General features: G+C 39.7%; 1 protein-coding gene across 9 annotated transcripts in view; it reads right to left on the bottom strand.

The window, feature by feature from the left end:
- The window catches only part of FAT3 (FAT atypical cadherin 3), a 407707-nt gene that overhangs the window by 65367 nt on the left and 324301 nt on the right, over nt 1-18039 (bottom strand). For all 9 annotated transcript variants that reach the window (XM_057422587.1, XM_057422594.1, XM_057422585.1 and 6 more), the window contains 4 exons: nt 11535-15608; nt 4236-4432; nt 3110-3263; nt 1002-1235 (listed from right to left, as the gene is read on the bottom strand). In XM_057422587.1, the coding sequence (XP_057278570.1) occupies nt 1002-1235; nt 3110-3263; nt 4236-4432; nt 11535-15608 (4659 nt within the window). The remainder of the gene's footprint in view (nt 1-1001; nt 1236-3109; nt 3264-4235; nt 4433-11534; nt 15609-18039) is intronic.

Below are 18039 nucleotides of genomic sequence, written 5' to 3'. Positions count from 1 at the left end.
CTGTTCAGTAGTTTACTACCACTAATTGGCTTTTCACTGCATGACAGTATCATAATTTTAAATTTGATTTTTCAACCAAGGCGCTTAATCCCTCTTTTCATAGGTACATTGATGAATGCTTGCTGCTCCTTTACCGATTCCTGTATATTTACATTATCAGCCTTAGTAACAACTGAGACATCCAACATGCATTGTACTTAAAAAAAAAAAAAGATTTTAACGTTAAATATTTTTTCATTCAGTGAAGTTATTTTATGTGAAGTTATTCAGGCCACAGCTTTTACAAAACATCTCCAAAACCCCAGGAAGAAAAAATAAACTAAGGGATTTATTTATTCCAACTGAAGTGAATGTGCTAAAAAACCCCATCTGATATTCAGTAGGTTTTACCTCCCCCTTTAAATATTTATAATTGGGCCCAGATTTCAAGGCTAAGGTCCTCATATAATAAACTATCACACTTTAAAAGAATGCACAGTTAAATAACCAGAACATTTATAATGTACATTCACAGCGTACAACAATAGTTTTAAGCTAAGTTAACCAGCTGGAACAAATGGGAGTGATAGCGATATGAGACTCTGGAAAAGCTGTGATTAATCAGATATAGGTACCTATGGCACGTAACTGTATTATTTGCACAGATGCATGGGTATTCAAAATCATGGCTCAAGAAAAGAGATGAGACCACCGGAGTAAAAATGTTGGAATTTACCCCCAAAACTATCACATATCCCTAATCATAGCTATCGCCCATCAAGACAATAAAAGACTACATGTGGCAGCTATGATGCTTTTCTGTTTGTAATACCATTATGTCAAGCTCAGCCACAAGCATTTAGAATTAAAGAAATACTAGAGAAATACAAGAGAGAAAAGTGGGAAGGATGCAGTAGTAAAAGGAGGAAAGGCAGAAATAAAAAATATGATCTGTATTGCAATTCCATCAACCACAGAGTTTTCCTGAGCATTAATTATTGTTCACAGCGTTACTCACTTACCAACATCAGGATCCGTGGCTTGGACTCTTGTTAACAAAGCTTTAGTGGCTGTATTCTCATAGACACATGCGGTGTAGTGATCAGACGAAAACACTGGTGGGTTATCATTAACATCTTCCAAAATAAGATGGATTTCTGATTGGCAAAACCTGCCACCACCATCTGTGGCTCGGGCAACCAAGTTGTACGCAGGGATTTTCTCTCGGTCGAGAGGGGCCAAGGATTTCAGCTCACCTAAAATTAATTAAAAGCAGCATCATCATTACTACTGTAGCAGCATTGCTAATTCTAGATAATGTATCTCAAAAATATGTATTTCACAAGAGTAAAAAAGAGAAAAAAAATAACATTGCTTATTCCAACGAATGGATTAAAATCTCACAGCAGTGTCACTTCTCACTCTCTTTACCCAAGTGAGCTGCCAGTATGAGCGCATGGATAACAATGGTGGCTTTTGAAAGCCTGCACCTTCACCCGTATGAACACCACCATGTTTTTCTAAGACTGTCTTTTGATTACTCTAGAGTCCTAGGCACAGAAACATCCTGAATGTGGTGACAGCAGCCATAATGAACTCCGAAGTTTTCTAATGCTACTGTTCAAAAATAACATCAACACCCCTCCTCTTCCCCCCACAAAGCAATATCTAACTGGCTCTGAATTCCTATAGGTACCTCCAGCATCTCATTTGAAACAAACTTCTTATTCTCATACAGCGACAGGTATTGCAAAAAACATTAATAGCAACAAAAAGCCACCTTATTCAGACTGTGAGAGCTTTACCCTGATCCATTCTCCACTGTACAGATAACTGCCAGACTTTGTCATGTCAGCAAACAGCCAGTACTAGTCGGAAGATAAGTTTTGGATTAATTTTGTAAAAGGTGTAATTTGCAGTTAAATACAACTCTTGTTCTTGAAGAAGGCAATACTTCCCCTTCCACACACTGCATAGATCTCCAAACACCTCCTTTTTCATCAGTAACACTACAGAAATAGCAGGTCCTGTCTCCTGCTAGTCAGGCGGAGGAGGCATTGCACAGAGAAGGACTTAGTCTATCATTATGGAAAACAAATTCCCAAGAATAACAGGGGTGGGATTTTTATTCAGAGGAAAATGATTTTATTTAGCTTTGCTTCATAACAACCATAAAATCTAGATCTTAGTTGAGATCAGTATATTTTTCCAGACCAACTGCCAAATATGCAAGAACTGTGCCCACAAATACATTACAGACATCCTTTCTCCCCAGAAATATGTGTATACAATGAATGTCTTTTTTTTACAGGGTCTAAATACCTATATATATGGACCAAAGTGGAAGAAGTGAAGTCTAAAGTTGAAGGAGGACCATGTCAGCATCTTCCCCTCTTTTGTACCATAAAGATTCTTGGACATGCACATGGAGGGCAGAGACATGATTCAAGAAAGCCAGCATGGCTTCATCAAGGGCAAATCTTGCTTGAGCAACCCAGTGGCCTTCTATGATGGAGTGACTACATCAATGGACAAGGGAAAAGCTACAGATGTCATCTATATAGACCCTCAAAACATCCTTGTCTCTAAATTGCAGAGCTACAGATTTGATTTGTGGACCCATTCAGTGGATGAGGAATTAGACGCGTGGTCACAATCAGAGTAGTGGTCAACAGTTCCATGTCCACACAGAGATCAGTGATGAGTGGTGTCCCTCAGGGGTCCATATCTGGATGAGTACTTTTTAATAATTTCATCAGTGACACAGACAGTGTGATTGAGTGCACCCTGAGCAAATCTGGAGACACCAAGCTGAATGGTACAGCTGACATGCTTGGGGGACAGAATGCCATCCAAAAGGCCACAGACAAGCACGAGAAGTGGGTCCATGTGAACCTCATGAAGTTCAACAATGCCAAGTGCAAGGTCCTGCACCTGAGTTGGGGAAAACCCTAGTACCAATACAGGCTGTGGGATGAGCAGCCCTAACAAAAAAGTCTTGGTAGTCCTGGTGGATGAAAAGCTGGACATGAACCGGCAATGCGTAACACAACTCTAGTTAAGGAAACTAGCACCCACTGATTTTGAGGGATTAAGCGAACTATTCAAAAATGTTCAATTGTGTTCTTACCATTTTCTGGATCTAATAAAAATTTATTGTTCCCAGGACCATAGAGAGAATAGCGAATTTCACCGTTGGACCCAATGTCAGCATCTTTAGCACTGATTTTAAGAATGACTTTGTTTGATGGAATGTCTTCAGGAAACAGTGCTGTGTATGCAACCTAGAGACAGAAATAAATGTAAGCCATGCTATAACAGTATTTTATAGTCTTCGCACAACCTTCATTTAAACTTTCCATAGTTCATAATTCTACACAGAAAACAATTTTTCTTTACATAACCCTTTCCTAGAAATTCAAATCTCTGAGGTGTCAAAGCCAATGCCAAATTATGACTACCGAAAGGGCTCGTCTTAGGTGTTAAATGCAGTCTTGTTTTCTGTCTTCCATTTGTTTTATCAGCATCCATGAAATGGAAACTTTAGTGAGTGCGCTACCAAAAGGAACTGTTTTTATCACCTCACCCAGCAACGTCTTAGGGAGATACAGTCTGTGATTCCCCAGAGTGGTGCTTGAAGTGACAGTTGTCTATCAGTGACAATGTAGTGATGGGAATTATATGAGGATATATACACACACATATATATATAAAAGATACTGTGAGCAGTACTGTTAGGGGTTTCATAGTGACTCTTTCACACAGACCTTTCTATTGAAGTAATACCAATTCCCATCACAGAATAAGCTGTGGTCAGGCCACAGTGCATGCACACTGACAACATTAGAGCAAACTATATTCTCGCTTTTCCACTGGGTCTCTGGTATCTGCCAGGTTTAGGAAGGCTGGACTTAAACTAGATTGCAGACATTTCCACACTGGTTGTGAAGGGAAAGCACATCTCTTCTGCAAGGGAAGAGTGGCTATCCAGTGCCACTTCTCAATGCTTCATATTTTCCTAAAGCCAGCTAAGGCCACTGCAGACAAGACTCTTTTGTTGGCTTTATTAGACCATTATATTTCAGTCTTGGCTTTACAGGACTGCTTTATCTTGCAACTCACTCTGGATTCTTCAGTTAAGACCTTAAGGATGAAAATGGGCACCACCTGTGAATACCTGTAAACAGCAGGGACACCAATAGGGAAACTATCACTTTCAATGCAGTAGTTGGCTGCCATGAGTATTGCCAACTCACCTGTTCACAAACTGGACTGTTATCATTAACGTCAGTGACGGTCACTTCCACAGCAGCTTGGGTTACAAAGAGGCCATCCGTGGCGGTGATGTTCAAGTAATAAACATCTTGCTCTTCCCGATCTAGGGGCCTCTTAACATAAACCTTCCACTCATTCTGAACCAGTCCCAGAGCAAACTTCCCTTTGGGATTCCCTCCTGCAACAAGGCAAGCAACATGGAATGGGTTGGGTGTCCCATCAGAGCTCCCACCTACTTTAAACATCACAGAGGACCTGAAGTAAGCAGCTGTGATTTGTTTTACAGTGATCGGTGCTTTCAAACTCGCAGGCTCAGGAAATCTGTAATAAGATTACGCTCCGTGTGTTTATTGCCCCCCGAACGCCTTGTATGAAAGTGAACCAATAACTTTCGGTGGAAAGAAAATCCATTTAGCAGAGCTGAAGATGATCTCTTGTTTAGTTCCCCGTAAGGGCAATCAAATTCAAACTGTGAATAATCAATAGTCCTCTCAGGCTCGTACAATTGTCTTTCCACTTAGTCTCGGGAGAGGATGTAATACACCGTAGCTCTTGTTACCAAGACAATTTCATTAGCTGTTGATTATGCAATCAAGGACTGGAAGTGGGTTCTATTAAGGAATCCTCTAATGAAAGCTTTATCATACAGCTGTGTTGTTCTGTTCATTAAAATTCTAGTTTTAAAAAAAGTTTACATGACACAGGAAGACACATTAGTATTAAATAGTTCTAACAAGAGGTCATTTGAGGAGCAGTTGGAGGATAAGCAGTAGATCAAATGTATCTGAGAGTGAAAGCTGGTGAAAGAAGTGCAGGAGATGAAGCAGGACAGCTTTATATTGTGCTGTAACACTGACACTGAACCTGGCAATGCTGGTTTTCCACATTATTAAATTGCCTGGTGAAAAAAGCAGGGTGGAACAGAGTGAGTTCTGGTCCACATAATCCAAAGGAAAGAAGGAAGCAAGGACATGTTACATGCAGAAGGGTACAATAATCAAGGCGGACACAGTTAATGTTTCTAATAGGTCACTCTTTCATCTGAAATGCTACAGTCCCCTGACTGATTCATGAAGAAATCACCTTCAATCATCTTTCCCTGAACGCAGTCTCAACCCCCTGTCAGAGCAGACAGTAAAATCTTTTAAACCGACATTTAATGTGGCTTAATCCCAGTAGGCAGCTAAGCCCCACATGGCTGCTTGCTCATTTCCCCTTCCAGAGAGAAGGGGGAGAGAATTTGAATGGAAAAACTGTGGAAAGTTGTTGGTTGAGATAAAGTTGGTTTGATGGGTAAAGCAAAAGCCGTGCGTGTAAGCAAAGTAAAATGAGAAATTCAAGGCAGGTGTTCAGCCATCTCCAGGAAAGCAGGGCTCCACCACCTGCAACAGTTACTTGGGAAACAAAATGCCCTCACTCCGAACGTCCCTCCCTTCCTTCTTCCCCTGCTTTTATTGCTGCCCATGATGTCATACAATATGGATATCCCTTTGCGGTCAGCTGTCCTGGCTGTGTCCACTCCCAACTTCTTGTGCACACCCAACCTACTCACTGGTGGGGAGGGTGAAGAACAGGAAAGGCCTTGACTCTGTGTAAGCACTGCTCAGCAATAGCTAAAACATCCCCATGGAATTAATGCTGTTTTGGTTGCAAACCCAAAACACTGCCCCATGCCAGCTGCTATGAAGAAAATTAGTTCTACCCCAGCCAAAGCTGGTAAAGCCAACTACCCAGTATTCTGTGCCCAGCATCTAACATTACCTTGGTCTGTAAAAACATACCTGCACATTTAATTATTTCTAGCACTATAGTCATAGCAAACTACTGTGCTATAGAAACTTAGAAGAATAAAACATCACACTGCTCCACTGGGTGAACTTTCATTCCAGCTAACCCCATTTCCAGCTCTTTCCCCAGCTTATTAAGCTCTCTTATGCTCTCCCATGCAGAAATGCAATCTGGGAATTACTTTCCATGTTTCTCATGTTTAAAAATGGTATAAAAATATTAAGGGAATGCTTATTCTTTCTTGTAACAAGATCAAGAATGTAAGGCATGCTAGCATACTTTTGCTTAAAAACTTGTTCAGGGTTCTGACATGTGTCATAGGATCTATTCAAGTTCAATGGAAAGACCAGGTTCTTAACCTTGTTTTCTAGTACTTGTGTTGAATATTTGAGTAAATAAGTATTTAAAAATAAATCCAAAGCTGGATTTATTTGAGCTTCCTCTGCTGTCAAGTGATTAGGTGTCAATGTTGTTGCTTTTGCTGTCACAATTCTGTCAGTTCCCAGGGACCTTCTAACCCAGAAAGGCAGAAAAGATCTGAACTTGAAACTGATCTTAAAAACCAAGCAAGAAAGTCTAATTCTTTCTACATCAAAAAGCAGAAATGAGGTCAGAGGCTAATCTATGCCTTCTTCGCTAGCTACCAGTGACAAGATGCACTATTTTCTATTAATATGAAAACTAAGGCAGTTGAGACAGGCTGTGCAAATTTTTCTTGCAAAGTGTCACCATTTGTGCTATCTGTAGCTGTGTCAAAAAAACACATTGTGATTAGTAAGTTTCCGGAAAGTGTTCAGATATGCATTCTAATTATAAAAGACCCTCTAATCATACCAAGCATAAAACTGGTATCTCAAACATAGCTTTATTTTCTGATCGCAAAACCAAGCAGATCAGAGTTTTCCCACTGGTTTCTATGACATTCTGCAATAATCATCAGAGGACTCAGTTAAACTTGATTTAGTCCGTTGTGTGATAGAAACACACATTTCTCCTACAGAGGGTTTCACATTGTGTTGATGTGCACTACAGGACAGATCTGAATACAGTCCAAGGCAGTGAGAATCTGTCCACTGACTTGAATCTTAATGTGACTTCAAAGAAGGTAGAGCCCTTCTGACTGACATTAAATTCTCTCTATTCAGTTCAACACCCGCATAAAAAAGCTTAACTCTCTTTTATGAAAGGCTGTAATCTTGTCATAGTGAGTTTAATGTCGTAAACCATTAATATAAATGGTCTTAAATATTCTTATTTAGTTTCGTGATATCAATCAGTGCTTTCCTGCATATTAGTCCTTTTGTAAAAGGAAATGTTTAACTGTCACGAATAACTATGAAGCAATACACTCAAGGTATGGATATCCCATTGCTAAGAAAAGAGGAAAGGTAAAAGCTAATTAAAATCAGCTGGTGGCTTTTATAGCTGGCAGTAACACTAGCTTGGAGCAATTTTAAAATCACCATTGCTTTGTTGTTGTTGGAATGGCTTTTAAATCATACATAGGAATTTGGGGAATATGTATAAGAAAAGGGTCTTTGGGATCTCTTTTTCCACCCTTTTACTCCACTAGAAAAGGATCAATCTGAATGACCAATAAACCTGTGAAATAAGCAGCAAATGTGTAACTGTTTTACCTGCATGCATTATTCATCAGTGCTACCTCTCTATTTTTTTGCTTCTCAGGACTGGATGTACACTTTGTCAATGAAAGACAGAGGTGGAAGTTGTACTATAAAGTGTAACAGAAATAAGGAGATGTAAACACTAAAATACCATCAAGGAAATAGTCTTAAAAAAACCAGAAAGGCAAAAAAAATCCACACTGTGGCCCAGGGAACCATTTTCTAGCACTTATACATATGTCTTGACGCAGATCTCATTCTGCAGTGATTAATTAACTTTCTCACTAATATATGTAAGCAGATTCAGTTTCCTAGGGGCGTTCTAATTAATTAGTTTTTCACTCTGAATAATGTAGCTTTTCTAAATGGAAACCTCCTGACTCCATGTATTAATGGATTCTTTAAAATCTTCTGGCAGTTTTCTTATGCTCTGCTTTGAATGTCACAACAGTGAAGTGCTGGCTACAAAAAAAACACTCCAGTAACTTTTTAGAAAGGCTTTGAGGCTAAAAGAATCAGCATTATCTTTTATCTTTTGTTACTTCAAGTCTAAATAATGCTCGCCCTCCCTCCCTAGTCAGCAAATAGTACAAAGCCAAATCAAGCTCAAGTTGAAGTAAAGAAAGAAAACAGCCAGATACAAATGAAATGCAGAGACACACTGATCCAAAATAAACAAATCCTGACACACATCATTACTAAAGCACACACAGAGGGAATTATAACAGCTAAAAGGGAACTGAAAACTAGAAGACAACAGTATCAGTTTTCACTGCAATGTCCCGATCCGGGACGGTGAACTGAATATTTACTAACTTACTAATTTAGTTTCTCTCTTACATTTATGCATTTATTTAAGTACTTTTAATTCCCAATTTGCATTACATAAACCCAGTAGGTTTATCCACCACTCCCAGTTTCAGATATTGCATGTTTACTGAGCTGCTCAAAGGATAAACCCAATGCTCTAAGCTCTACTATCGTAAAATTGCAGACACTATACTTCAGCCTACACCACGAGTCCTCCCCAAACACTGAAACATCCATTTCTCCAAAAATCCAGGATTTCAGATATAAAATAAACAAAAACATTGCTCTATTCATACAGGAAAATCAACCCAGCAAAAAAACCTACTATGTTCAATACCAGTTCTTTCTTCCAAAACACACTATCATCTTCATTGTATTCAGCTGAATCAAGCTTAAACGCTATTGTCCGTACCTAGATTTATGTGCCTGATGGAGCCTAATTAACATCACTGAGGAGCACAAAACACTTTATGGTACCAAAGTCTTAGCAACTGACATTCTTCTGATGTCTTTTCCTAGTTTACCACTGTTAAAGCACAATAATATGTGGCTGGATCTAGACTGGTTGAATATTCCAGCAAAACATCAGCAGAGTCCTGGTTTTAGCCAATATGCCTCAAATGATATGGGCAATGACCTCAAATGAGCCTTCAAAAGAAAACTACTGTGCTCCCTAAGTGCATTTGTGTCATCTGCACTTCCTATTGATTTTCTATTAAGATTTATATATAATGCTTTTGCTTTGCGAACATCTGCAGCTGCTAGCAAACTACAAATAACAAAGGGTAAGTGCAAATTTCTCCCTCACCACCCATCCAATGCAGATGAAGGTGGATTTGAAAACGGTGACTACTTGGCAATAATCATGGAAACCAATCCTAAACGGAAAGAGTTAAAACCAGAATGTATTTATCCACCAAAATATATCTATGCCTTTCCAAAGTTAACCAGAAGACTGCAGTAAATGTATTTCTCAAAAGAATGCAAAGGACTCTTCAGTGATTACGCCTGACCCAGAATGTTTCTTTCTTTCATCTCCTAAATGATGATTTTTTCCATCTACCGTCTGCGTGCTACTTTTCTCCAGGTGCATTTGCAGAAAGCTCTTTTTTATGTATCCACCATGAGAATGATGTCATTCTCATAATTTATTTTCTTCTCCCTTTTTGTCAGCGTCCTGGTTTTCCTCTGAGTTTATTTATTATATTCACAGAAATTTCCATGGCACAAAATGCCTTCAGAAAACCACAGCACTTGAATAATCATCTCCCCAATCTGATTCCATGAAATATTCAAGAGCAGTTCCTGAGCTCAACTTCAGGTAAAGTGTGAATAGACTATTTCGTTAGTGAAACTATAATATGTTTTGACATTTTAATCAAAAGAACCTAATTTCTCCTTGTGTCCCCAAATTCAAAGGGTATATTCAAAGACAGTGGAATGTCTGAGCTCACACACTTTAGCAATTGTACAGAAGGCATTAGAGAAAGTTTTGAGCTTTGACATCTAATGTTTTCAGAAATTAAAATACCAGTGAAATACCTGACATATTTTGAACTATGACAGAAATTAAGGTACACAACGAGGTATCATTATTGAGACATGTGACAGTTATTATTCAAAAGTCCAGCTTTTGCTAAATTAATTGCACAGGGATGTGAAGAAAACATGATTAGGCAAATAAAAGCACAATTCATTGTAAGAGATGACTGAAAGACTTCAGAATACAGAGAAGAATATTACCTTCAGCTAATGATCATGGTACACCTTGTTACGAACATGAAGGGTCTGCATTTCCTTTAGTGCTTTCTATTCTGGGCTCCCCAAACTCCTTCAAATACTAAAAAATCTCTAGGATGAGGCATCGGCAGCTAATGCACCTTGCCTAAAGCCTTCAAATCCTGTGCTTTATCTACAAGACTATTTTTGTCTCTACTTCTAGTATCCTACAACACATCATACTATAAGCACATTGTCTTTGCAAACCTTTAAACTGACCCTAGACTTTCAAGTAAACAGTCAAAATGAATTTTTGGCTGCTTTGAAATGATGCTACTTCTGATGTGGAACACACGCAGTCTATTGCTGACCTCTCCCTACACACCACCCAACAGCTATTTCTAATCTGATAGCTAACAATGGGGTAGGAGACTTGTTTTCTAGAGCTAAATATAAAAACTGTCATCCTATTAGTTAAGTCCTTTTTGCCCATAGTCTGCTTCCTACATGCAGTTTTGTGTAATTCTAATTCTATCCAGTCAGAAAAAATGTGACTTTGTCCAATAAACCAGTTATTACTAGGTCGTTAATAGTAGCTCTTGGATTGTGCAGGTAGAAGGGAGTGACATAACTGTTCCCCAGTAAAATCTATTGAACAATGCAAACTGTAGGTAGAAAAATAACTGCAGCACCCCATCACTCATAACGTACACAAAAGCCAGTCTGAGTCTAGGAGAAAAGAATGATAATAAATATAGCACAACAGGAAAGAGCAATGTTACCACACTTTGAAAAATATGTTAGTCATGTAATCAAAACTGTTTTGTGCATGGCGCAATGCATGGCAGCTGACCAGTGCTTCTAAAGTGGGTCGCTATATCCATGGCTAAAAATCTCTGCTGATAAGAAATGACATTCCCTGCCCCCCACTCCTTCCAATGTAAAATTCATTCCTCCCCCCCCAGCCCCATAATGGTATTTTGGTTGAAACATTAAGTCATGATAGTTTCCAAGCTGAAACATGAATTATGATGGGCTGATGGGTCACACTACATTGCACTGAAGCAAATCATGAATCATTAATCTTGGAAAATAGAACATGACATAGACAGACACACACTCACGTCCATTCCCTCTTTTTAGCCTTGCAAGTTGCTGCACATTCTGTCCAAATTAAAAATAGATAAATAAATGAAATACATCAGAGAGATATGCAATTCTCTGATTTACAGTGATAATTTAGCTGAAACCCTTCTAAATGTTCACCTAAAACTGGACACAGGCACAGTTCTTCAGGAAAGCTTGTTTTGGGAAGAAAGCATGCAAGTGGCTTCTTACCTGTAATATGGTAGCTAACCTGCCGGTTGACATCAGATGTGTCTTCATCCCAGGTGCTAAGAACAGCCACGACTTCCCCTGGAGGGTCACTCTCCTTCACTGACCCCCTGTACACATCGTGCTCAAAGATGGGTGCGTTATCATTTATGTCTGTCACAGTAACTGAGACCAAGGTGGTTGATGACAAGGATAAAGCTTCCCCCAGATCTGAGGCCACCACTGCAAAGGTGAAAGCAGGATCCTTTTCGTGGTCCAGATCCTTCAATGTGCTGATCCAGCCACTGTTGCTATCAATGGTGAATGCTTCTGTGATCTTCTCCACCTCCGATTCCACTGCAAGCGTATAGGTGACCTGCCCATTGGCACTTGAGTCTGCATCAACAGCTTTAACTTGCATGAGTTTTGTTCCTATAGGCATCCCTTCCATTATTATAGCATCATAGCTAGAGGTTTCAAACATGGGCTTGTTGTCATTTACATCCAACACCTTAACCTCCACATCCACAGTCAACACAATGTCTACTCTGTCTAATTGAATGGTGGCTGCGACTTTGAAGTGAAAAGCAGAATTTGTCTCGTGGTCAAGTCTCTTATCCAGTTTTATGAGCCCTGTGTCCTGTTCTATGATGAAAACCCCATCTCTGTTGTTTTCAGTCAGCTCACCATTAACTGTGCTATACAAAGCACCTTGATTAGGCACCACATGCAGAATGTCAACAGTACTACCTATGAGGGTGTCTTCTGCTATGGTAAAAGAATACTGGGGTTGAGAAAAGGAAGGCAAAATAGTTTCTGGGGGTAAAACATGGATGTAGACAGGAATGAGGGAATGCTTTACAGGAATGCCACCATCAACTGCTTTGACAAAGAATGACAGAACTGTGTTTTTCAGCTGGTTAAAGCTACCCTTGGTGACCATCCATCCATTATCTGGATCTATTTCAAGCAGATCAGCTACTGAAACAGAGGCTTCACTATACAGAGAATAGGTAATTCTGGAATTCGCTCCATCATCTGAATCTACTGCTTGCACTTGGGTCACCAAGTAACCTTTCCCAACATCTGCTTTGACACTTGCTCTGTATTCGACCGTCATAAATTGAGGAGCATTGTCATTTTCATCCACTACTATGACTCTCACAGTACAAAACGTAGTCCTGCCACCTCCATCGAGGGCTCTCAAAAATATACCAATATCACTTTCCAGTGGGTTTTCCCGGTCTAACCTCTCAGTTGTCATAATCTGTCCATTGCTATCAACTAAAAATCGGTCCTTGGCAAAGTCGTTTATTATGGAGTAGCTTATCTGGCCATATACACCTGAATCCCCATCTGTTGCCTTCACATGGATTACCTTAGTTCCAGGAGCAGCATTTTCTCTGACCTCAGCAACATAAACACTCTGTGAAAAGACAGGACTGTAGAGGTTGGCCCCAAGGATCTGTATGTGCACCTGAGCTGTGCTAGTGAACAGCCCATCCGACACAGAGACATTTAAACTGTACATGGCCTCCATTCTCTGTTTGCGATGGTTGGAAAGGGTGATAATGCCACTCTTGCTGTCCATAATAAAACTGGTCCGATCATTTCCTGATAGAATGCTGTACTCCAGTCTGTCAAAATCAGAGCTGTCAGCATCAGAGGCTTGGACACAAGTCACAAAATGACCCCGAGGTGCCAGTTCACTCACATACGATTCATATATTAACTGGTTAAAAACTGGAGGGTTGTCATTCATATCTGTAATTGAGATACTAACAAGAACTTCGCTGCTTAGTGGTGGGAACCCATTATCAGTTGCTCGGACTTTCAAGGTGCACTGCTGTATGAGTTCATGATCCAGCATGCGGGCGGTCAGAATTAGGCCGCTGCTGCTGTCGATATGGAAATAATCTGTGCTGTTAAAGGTGTCCTGGACTATCTGATACTGCACAATTTTGTTATTCTCAGAGTCAGCATCAGTAGCAACAACTTGCAGTACAGGAGTCCCAATCAAAGATGCTTCAGACAAAGTAGCATTATAAGCTGTCTGATCGAAAACTGGAGGATTATCGTTAACATCATTAATGATCAAGTCCACAGTGACCTCAGCTCGAGCACCAGTGAGGGCATCACTGGCTCGCACCATCAGCTTGAAGAGAGAATTTATTTCATAGTCCAGTGGGCTGATGACACTAAGAACTCCAGTATCAAAGTCGATATTAAACTGGTTGTAGGGATCTCCATCGACAATTATATAAATTATACCCTGGCCTTCTGGACTGGTTGCATTTATACTTAAAATTGGTGTGTGCATTTCTACATCTTCATTCACGGAAGCTGTATAGAAAGGCTTGTCAAATACAGGCATTGCTTTGTTCACAATAGTAATGGGGAGCTCTACTGAAGCAGACAATGACGGGTTACCTCCATCTTTTGCAAGAATGACAACCACATACTCTATGTTAGACAAATCAGAATTGAAGGCTTCTTTTAAAGTGACACTACCAGATTCTCTATCAATTTCAAAATGTCCATAGTCTTCCTTCAGAAGATATGACACCTCACCATTTTCACCCTTATCTTTATCAATAGCTGTCACTCTATATATCATGGTACCAGGCTCAGCATCGACTTGCACAGCAGCATAGTATGGAAGCCCTATGAACACCGGGGCATTGTCATTTATGTCCTCAATGTAAACCCTCACCACCACTCGAGCTACACGAAGGTGATCCAGTTCACGGCTTGCTTCCACCACCAGCTCATATAGCTCTTGTTCCTCTCGATCAAAGGGGATGCCAGTTGTCTGAATGACTCCTGAGGTGGACTTTATTCTAAACTTGTTGCCTGGGTTTAATATACTGTATTTCAAAGGCTCATTGAGGCGGTTACCAACAGCATTCACCACAGCAACCTTTGTGATATTGGTACTGTTTTCTGAGATAGAAGTGGAATAAAAATTCTGCATGAAATGTAGCCCACTATCCATGGCTTCTTTGACCATTATTGTCACCATAGCAGTGCTGTAAAATTTCCCATCAGATACTCTTACTATTAGCATATAATGGTCTTTGGAGAGACTATTGTTTTTGATGGTGAGTACCCCTGTGGTTGAATCAATTAAAAAATGTTCCACATTGCCTTCAATTAGGCTGTATGTTAGTTCAGGAGGGATCTCTGAATCTGGGTCTGTAGCCTTGACTTTGAGAACCTCAACACCAACATATGTGGGCAGGAGCAAGACTGTCTCAAATACAGCCTGGCTGAAGACTGGTGGGTTGTCATTAACATCAGTTACCTCAATGGTCACTTCAACTGGGCTCTCTGCCGTAAGCTGGGGATTCCCACTGTCTCTGACATGCACGTGGAAGTGGAAGTGGGCTATTGTTTCATGATCTAAATTTGCAATTGTTCTGATTGCACCTGTGCTGGAATCTACAGTGAAATACTTTTTTGCAGTAGATTCAACAATCTGGTAGACAAGCAAAGCATTATGGTTGCTGTCAGCATCAGTGGCACGTATTACAAGGGGACTGTTACTTGCACTCCGGACTATGCTATTCACAGGAGCAGCTTCACTTATGCTGCCTGAATACTGAGAGAAGAGAAAAACTGGTGCGTAATCATTTTCATCCACAATCTGAATGTTCACAGTGGCATTTGATGCCATGCCTGCCATATTTGTTGCCTGTACGATGAGCTGATAGAAAGAAGAACGTTCATAATCAAGGGCCTTTTGACTGGTGATCACTCCGGAATATGGGTTTATAGTGAAGACTCCATCCACATTCCCATCTTTAACCTCATAAACTAACGTGGACTGACTGATTGCAGAAAGAGAGATGACAGAAGTACCGATATCCACATTTTCATTAACCTCTGCTTGGTATTCTTTGAGAGTGAACTTGGGGTGGGAATTATCTGCCATTGTCACAGATATCCGCACGATTGCTGTTGCAGATAGCGGTGGAGAACCTTGATCAGCCACTTTAACAGACAAAACAAACTGTCCCATTGTGGTTAAGTCTGGCTCCTTCATTAGTGTGATGATCCCTAAAACTGGTTCAATCTTGAAGGTGTTTCCTGTATTTCCTAAAACACAAATATTGGAAGCAAATTAGAAATAAAATACGATGCACTTGTTGGTATTTTGAACAAGGAGCAATTAGTTGCAATTTGTCAAAGGCAGTTAATGAAAAAAAAAAAGAAAAGGACAACAAAAGCCCAACACAAGGCCAAGGCCCTTCCAGCCTTCTTTTCTGAAAATCAAGTAACTCAGCACATGGTATAGGTGTTTAAAACTTCAGAATCTCAGGTGCTGCTATCTGTATCTTGATTCTGAATATCAACATCTGAGCAGCTGCTGCATGTACATTTTTCCTACTGAAGTGGGAAAAAACATTCCTAAATTACAGGAATTAGTCAAATACATGTACACCTAAGGCAAAGAAACTAGATCAGAAGCTAACAAGCCAATTACATGACAAATGGTTAACAACTCAGGCTCTTAATTGAAGTGGATATTAAGCAACTGTAGAGAAGATTACAGTAGTTCAAGACTCAAAGAACTGAATATAAGAAGGTTAAAGTGGCATTTAGAAAAATAAACCAGAGCAAATAGCATAGAAAAAGATTCAAGTATCTTGTGGCACAAAGGTTTATCACATGATCTCTGAGGAGGATGAATGAGATTTAGCAGAAAATGTCATGTGTTTGTTATAACATTAAAACAGGGATATCACTGAGTGCATAAAGGTGAAAACAGTGAGTCTGGATCATGGAACTTGTTTGGGGTCTTTTTTTCTTTACACTCTTTTTGCCAGCCTCTTCTTCAGCAAGACAGATTCAAAAGTTTTGATATGCATCCTTATCCTGAAATTAGAGATCACCTTTATTAGGCAATCTGTATTTTACTAGTTCGTTGTGTGCCTGCATAACATATAAGATGCTGCATGTATCTACAGCATGTATAAGCATACAGACTCTTTCTCTGAATTTGATTCTAAATACAATCAGCATGTATTGAGTTACAGTGATTCCAATAATTATAACGTGTTCTTGCTACTGTAATTTACATTTTAAAATCTAGAACTGCTTCCAATCTACAGTTAAGCATCCGTTCATGACCTGGAGAGAAATACAACTCAGGTAACTGTTGATAAACAAGAGATTTCTTTTAATGGTAATTGTTACAGGTGCTGTGCTCTGTACGTACCAACTGTGACAATCGTAACTGGAATACCAAATACACGGAAACCTAAATGCAAACTATTTTTAAGATATAATTCACTATACGCTGCAAATTCTGGGCTCGGAGGCTAACTTAAGCTACATACTACTGCATGTAGTTCAGTATATGACTGGTAATGCTTTTCTATTTATATCCATCCTTTCATATCAGTAAAGTTTACTAACTAAAACAAAGATTGTGCTATTCACTGAGGAGCTGAGACTCTGCCAGAGCTACAGCCTCTCATATAGATCACAGTATCTGCCATATTTACAGACACTACAAATGTTGCTGCAGTTATTTTGTCAGTGTATGCTAATGCAAATGATTTTTAGCCACTGAATGCCTCATGTAAGGCCAGAGCTGGTTCTTCTTAAGGGATTTCTTCTGAAATTACACAAAAGCTGCTTTCTTTACCAGTTGTTTCCTTCATACGTAAGGTGATGTAAGCAATTCCCTTGAATAAAAGGCCTGTGTACAATCTGAATGCTGCAGTTAAAATCAGTATCCTCAACTGCAGGTTTTATGGATCATAGAAACTACAGCAGCAGAAGACTGAATTTTTATGAATCTGGGATTGGAATACATGTGGATAATGAGACTGGGGGAATGTGTGGCTCACAGTAAATGGAAGTTTGAAGCCTGACACTGCAGGGAGAGCTCATGATGAAACAGAAACAGGCTGTAATGGAAGAGAGAGCCTCTAGAAATGAGAAAAAAATATAGATTAAAAAGGACTATCTAATAGCTAAAGCATCCTTTCTAATCACCATATTTTCTGTGTGCACCATGCATGATTCTATTAACAGTATACAGGAGCCATACTTCTAGCATGTCAGGTTGCTCTCTACATTGTGGTGGCACCTATAGGTAATTGGGTTGGAGCCCGTAATAGTAATAAGGTGTCAAGAAAAAGCTGGGAACAGTCTTGAAAAGCATTCCACCAGGAACCTGATCTGATCTGCTCTGAATCTGTTCTGTAAGGCACAGTGTTGTCCTGCATAGTCACGTGTAAAATTTCCCCTGATCTAAGTTAAAAGCCACTGGAGAATACTGAGAAATAACTGGTAAAACCAAATGCAGTGCACAAGGGAAACACTTGTTTTGTAGTGCTAAGGTCTTTACAGGACCACAAAGGTGCAAGTTCAGTTCAGCACTTTTAGATGTAAAAGACTTCACCTCCTGGTGTGCTTAATGGACTCTACTTCCTCAGAACATAAAGGATAATGACAAAAAATTTCTTCAGGTCTTCTGTTAGATTCTATATATATTACTTTGGCTTAACTTAAGGTG

Source organism: Pezoporus wallicus, unplaced genomic scaffold (genome assembly GCF_028554395.1).
Source record: "Pezoporus wallicus isolate ANWC-B61680 ecotype Strahan unplaced genomic scaffold, APGP_CSIRO_Pwel_v1 contig_8388, whole genome shotgun sequence".
Classification (NCBI taxonomy): domain Eukaryota; kingdom Metazoa; phylum Chordata; class Aves; order Psittaciformes; family Psittacidae; genus Pezoporus; species Pezoporus wallicus.
The sequence above is the reverse complement of the archived record's forward strand: the minus strand, read 5'-3'. Positions and strand labels throughout refer to the sequence as shown.